General features: G+C 59.7%; 1 protein-coding gene across 6 annotated transcripts in view; it reads left to right on the forward strand.

Moving 5' to 3' along the window:
* Positions 1-1538: 1538 nt before the first annotated feature.
* Positions 1539-5120, forward strand: part of PCDH7 (protocadherin 7) — a 410123-nt gene continuing 406541 nt past the window's right edge. For 2 of the 6 annotated variants that reach the window (XM_083630148.1, XM_083630149.1), the window contains exon 1: positions 1567-5120. This exon is cut by the window's right edge and continues 1981 nt beyond it. In XM_083630148.1, coding sequence (XP_083486274.1) covers positions 3922-5120 — 1199 coding nt within the window. In that variant the 5' untranslated portion in view covers positions 1567-3921. The other 4 variants (XM_083630147.1, XM_083630152.1, XM_083630150.1 and 1 more) reach the window with 4 other exon arrangements.

Below are 5120 nucleotides of genomic sequence, written 5' to 3' on the forward strand. Positions count from 1 at the left end.
CTAGTTCTTGGGGATCGCTGCTGGCACGCCTGGAGCTCCCGCAGGGGCAAGAGTCGTCGCCGCCTCCCAAGACGGCGCGGGCGCGCCCCAGCACCGAGGAGGGGCGGAGGGGAAGGCGGAGGCAGAGAGAGAGGTTTTTGACAAAGTCAAGTTGCTTGGCAAATAAAGCGGAGATTTGGTATTAATCCCACTTAACCCGCTGAGAAGCTGCCGGAGCTGCCCGCCTCCCTCTTTCCTCCCCCTCCCTCCTCCCCCCCCCCCCACACCGGGACTGCGGCGATGCGCACTGAGTCTGCGCCAAGTCGCCTCTTTTCTCGCTGATGCTGCAGATCTGACAAACCCAGGGTCTCCGGCGGGGTCCACGGAGGCGGGGCTTGGGAGGCTCGCCGGCCAACCAGCGAGGGCGCGAGCGAGCTCGAGCGCCCGCAGCTGTTGCCGCCGCGCCAGTCGCGCGCCAAAAGGAGGGGAGCCCCCTCTCGCCTCAGAGGAAGCGCGGAATCATGTCTGAGTCAGACATAGCGGCGGCGGCGGCGGCGGGAGCCTCCAGCCCGCCGCTGTCTCTCTTTCCAAAGCGGCTCTCCCGTTCCCCGGCTCTCGCGCGCCACACGTTCCTTCCCAGAAAACCTCCTCGCGCTCCTTCATTTTGTGAGGGAGCTGAGTCACCCGCAGAAAGGAAGCCTCTTGCCGCCCTCGCCGCGCGGCGTCAAAAAGACGTGCGCGGCTCCCCTCAGAAGCGAGCGAGGAACAGGTTTCTCTCCTCCTGCTGCTGCCGTTGCCATTCCGCACCTCGTGTGCCCTCCCCACGCGTGCCCTGGGTCCAGCCCAGATGCCTCGGGGTCTCCTCCCCGCCTTCTCTCCCTCCCTCCGCCGGAGTGGAGAGGAGTAGGAGGAGGAGGCCGAGTAACTGAGGAAGAAAAGGCGGGAGGAGGAGGCGCGCGAGCAGGCGGCGCCGGTCGCCCCTCAGAAAAGAGCGGAGGCCAGCAAATGCCGCGAGCGATTAAGCACGCCAAAGTCGAGGGAAGGAGAAAGGAGGCGAGGCGGCGGGTCGCCGCGAGAAGCCGAGTGGACGGAGTTGGCGCGAAAGTTGGCTCCCCTCACGACGCGGCTACGTTTTGCGGTGTGTCAGAAACGAGCGCTCTCCTCACGTTGCCAACTCCGAGCTCTCTCTCGCACACACGTCCCCCCACACCGCCACTTCCACCGCAGTCTCGGCGCCTCACAGAGAAGGGGGAGATTCAATCTTATAAATGTGGGGGTCCTAATCTCGGGTGGATCTCTGTGGGGAGAGAGGCTCGAGATCCCTCTCCCTGATCTCGCCCTAGTCGCCGCAGCCTCGTCATCTGCTTGCCTCTGTAATACCCCCCCAAAAACACACACACAAATCCACACAGCGAAAAGTTTAAAAAAAAACACACCCGAAGCCGACTACTCTCGGATCCACGTGATCTCACCACGCCGATCCTTGCCCGACCCCAAGAGCTTTCCCTCCCCCCCCCCCCAAGTTAGGAACGTATGGGAGTGAAGAGCGATGCTGACAACCCAGAGAGCGAGGGGGATGCTTTTCAAGCTCCTTTAAGCCCCCATGAAAGGGCTGTTCCCCCGAATATGTGTCGGGAGCTGGCACGGCAAGATCCGGTTGGGGCAGCTCGGGGTGATCTAGGGATCGAGGGATCTCGCTGCGGGAGACCGCTTGCCCACTTGCCAGCAGCAGCAGCAACGGCAGAGGGTAAATGCTGGGCTTTTCTGGAGTGCAGCGCTCGGCGGCGGCTCCCAACTCCTCCCCATTCTCTCTCTCCCCCTCTCTCTTTCTCTTTCTCTGCCTGCCTCTCGCTCTCAGCCTACAGTGCACAGGCGACTCTGCAGCAGCAGCAGCAGCAGCAGCAGCAGTAGGGCAGAGTCACCGAGAGAGGCTTCCCAGCAGCTTCCCAGCCACTTCGGGCAAAACTTGATGCTCCGCTGCTTTTTTTTCCCCCTCTCCTCCTTCCTCCCTTTCCTGGGAAGCGTCACGCTCGCCGTGTGTGTGTGTGTGTGTGTGTGTCTGTCAGAGGGAGGAAAGAGCCGAGCGAGCTTCCCTGCACCAAGCAGCCGCACTTGAGCGAGACGAGCCAGGAAAAGGGGGCTTTACAAACAAGCACAATTGCAGATCTCGCCCGGAGTGGCGGTCCAGGGAAACTACTGACTCGGATCGTCTCTCGTTTGCAACCCGGACTCTGCTTCGATTAAAAGCAATCGTTCTCCAGCGCTGCATTTGGACATTTATTTTGGGATTGGTGCTTTTTTTATTTTTAAGAGATCTCCCTTCTTTTTCTCTCTCCCCCCCCCCCCCATTCCGCAGCTATGGATGTAATTCCGAATCGGCGGTGGTAATTCACGTGGGAAGAAGATCCAGTTACATCTCTTCCCTTTTCCCACCCCCTTCTGCCTCGGGTATATATCCACGAGGGGGGAGCCTTAGAATAATCGCCTTCGGGGACACACACACACAACCGGCAGCCAACCTTTGTGCTCACCTTTGAACTGGGGAGGAAAAGGGGGATGAAGTTCAGCGCTGCTTTCGCTGCATTGGGACGGCAAGGAAGAAGCGAGGGAGCGAGCGAGAGACTGCAATCTCATTTGTGAATCGCTCTCCCTAGTGCTGCAGCCTCCGATTGCTCTAACACATGCAGTGTAAATGCAGGTAAGACGCACACGCACACCAACTGCGGATGCAAAAAAACAAACTTGGGACTGTTGTATCGTGTGTGTGTGCGCGCGCGCGCGCGCTCGCGAGACGGGGGGGGGAAAGAGATCTATCTATGTGCATTCCCCCTCCATCCTTGTTGCATTCCGGACGAACATCTCCTGCAGATTTTTGTACCATGTTGCTTTGTGACCAATGACCTTGCGCAGAGTTTTGTTTTTTTAAATATACAGTATATTGAAGAAGAACTCTCCTCTCTCTAGAAGGACCTGAACATTGGAGGCGATCTCTTAAAGATGGATTTAGGCGCTATCCTGACAACCAAAGGGGATTTCTTGAGAACTGATCTGTAATACAAGGCAGACGAAGCAATCCTCCCAAATATCTATACAGCTGTCGCATCACTGGAGACTGGGCATATTTTTCCCCCTCTCTTTATTTTGGGGCTATTTTTACTCTTCCCCCATTCCATCTTTAGCTAAGAGGATTTGGAGGCTGCCTTGTCTTTTTCCTTTCCGCCGGACACCAGCGCTCTCTGAATGAAGCAATTTACATTCCACCCGCCCTCCCACCCCTTCGTCGGCGTGTGTATGCGGAGTGGAGGGGGGAGAGAGAAACAGAAGAGCTAATTCCACGGCGGTGGCAAACGGCTAGGAAGAGGCAGGCAGGCAAGCAGGCAGAGAGGAAAGAGTGCGAATTGAACTGGACTGGAGTAAAAAAGAAGGCGGCGGGGGAGGGCTTGGTTGCATCAAATCCCTCGCTGCTGCTGCTGCTGCTCTTGCTTTTCTTGCAAACCTTGCAAAGTGATTACAGTGCCATCGGAGGGGGTGGAGGAGAAGGAGGAGGAGGAAGAGGCGGAACTCCCCCCCTCCTTCATCCTATCTGCCGAGATGAATCTTTAAAAAAGCAAAATACACTTGCCCGGTGAACTGTGAGTATAGAGCAACTGCAAAAGGAAGGGGGGAACGAGAGGTGGGGAAGAGCCGCCAGCCAACCCCAGATCCCCTCCCTCCTCCTCCCCTTCACCCTTTTTTTGCGCCAGATGGGATGAGACCCGAAGTTTTCTGCAGAAGCAGGAGGATTTTATAATTGATCACCACCCTCATCACCTCCATCCTTCCCTCCACCCCCCGCCAAACGCCGAGGCATCTTCTTGTTGGCTTGCCAAGGGGGGCGTTTATTGGCACGGGTGGGCAGAGGAAGGTGGTGGTGGTGGGGTCTTTCATTGGGTGCTCAAGAAGATGTGGAAGATGCGGACGCTCCTGGGCTTTGTGCAGTGCTGCTACTGCTGCTGCTGCTTCTTGCTCTTGCTGCCGCCTCCGCTTTGGGTCAGCCTGGCGGCGGCTAAGCAAGTGCTGAGATACCGGCTGGCCGAGGAAGGACCTGCCGACATCCGCATCGGCAACGTGGCTTCGGACCTGGGCATCGTGACGGGCTCGGGCGAGGTGACGTTCAGCCTGGAGTCCGGCTCCGACTACCTGAAGATCGACAACATGACGGGCGAGTTGAGCACCACCGAGAGGCGCATCGACCGCGAGAAGCTGCCGCAGTGCCAGATGATTTTCGACGAGAACGAGTGCTTCTTGGACTTCGAGGTGTCCGTGATCGGCCCGTCGCAGAGCTGGGTGGACCTCTTCGAAGGCCGGGTCATCATCTTGGACATCAACGACAACACCCCTACCTTCCCCTCCCCAGTACTCACCCTCACCGTCGAGGAGAACCGCCCCGTGGGCACCCTCTACCTGCTGCCCACTGCCACCGACAGGGACTTCGGCCGCAACGGCATCGAGCGCTACGAGCTGCTCCAAGAGCCCGACGGGGGCCGACGGGGCGGGGGGAGTTCGGCTTCCGCCACCTCCGACAGCGCCCTCTACCCCGGGGGCGGCAAGAGGAGGCAAGAGGCCGACGGCGGGGCCCGGAGCAGCGTGTTTGAGCTGCAGGTGGCGGACACCCCCGATGGCGAGAAGCAGCCCCAGTTGATCGTCAAAGGGGCGCTGGATCGGGAGCAGCGGGACTCCTACGAGCTGACTCTGCGGGTGCGCGACGGCGGAGATCCGGCGCGCTCCTCGCAGGCCATCTTGAGAGTGCTTATCACCGACGTGAACGACAACAGCCCCCGCTTCGAGAAGAGCGTCTACGAGGCCGACCTGGCTGAGAACAGCAGCCCCGGCACCCCGATCCTGCAGCTGAGGGCGGCGGACTCCGACGTCGGGGTGAACGGCCAGATCGAGTACGTCTTCGGGGCAGCCACCGAGTCCGTGCGCCGCCTGCTGCGCCTCGACGAGTCGTCGGGCTGGCTCAGCGTGCTGCACCGCATCGACCGCGAGGAAGTGAACCAGCTCCGCTTCACCGTCATGGCCAGGGACCGCGGGCAGCCCCCCAAGACGGACAAGGCCACGGTGGTGCTCAACATCCGCGACGAGAACGACAACGTGCCCAC

This window comes from Podarcis filfolensis (genome assembly GCF_964270895.1).
Source record: "Podarcis filfolensis genome assembly, chromosome: 9".
Lineage (NCBI taxonomy): Eukaryota > Metazoa > Chordata > Lepidosauria > Squamata > Lacertidae > Podarcis > Podarcis filfolensis.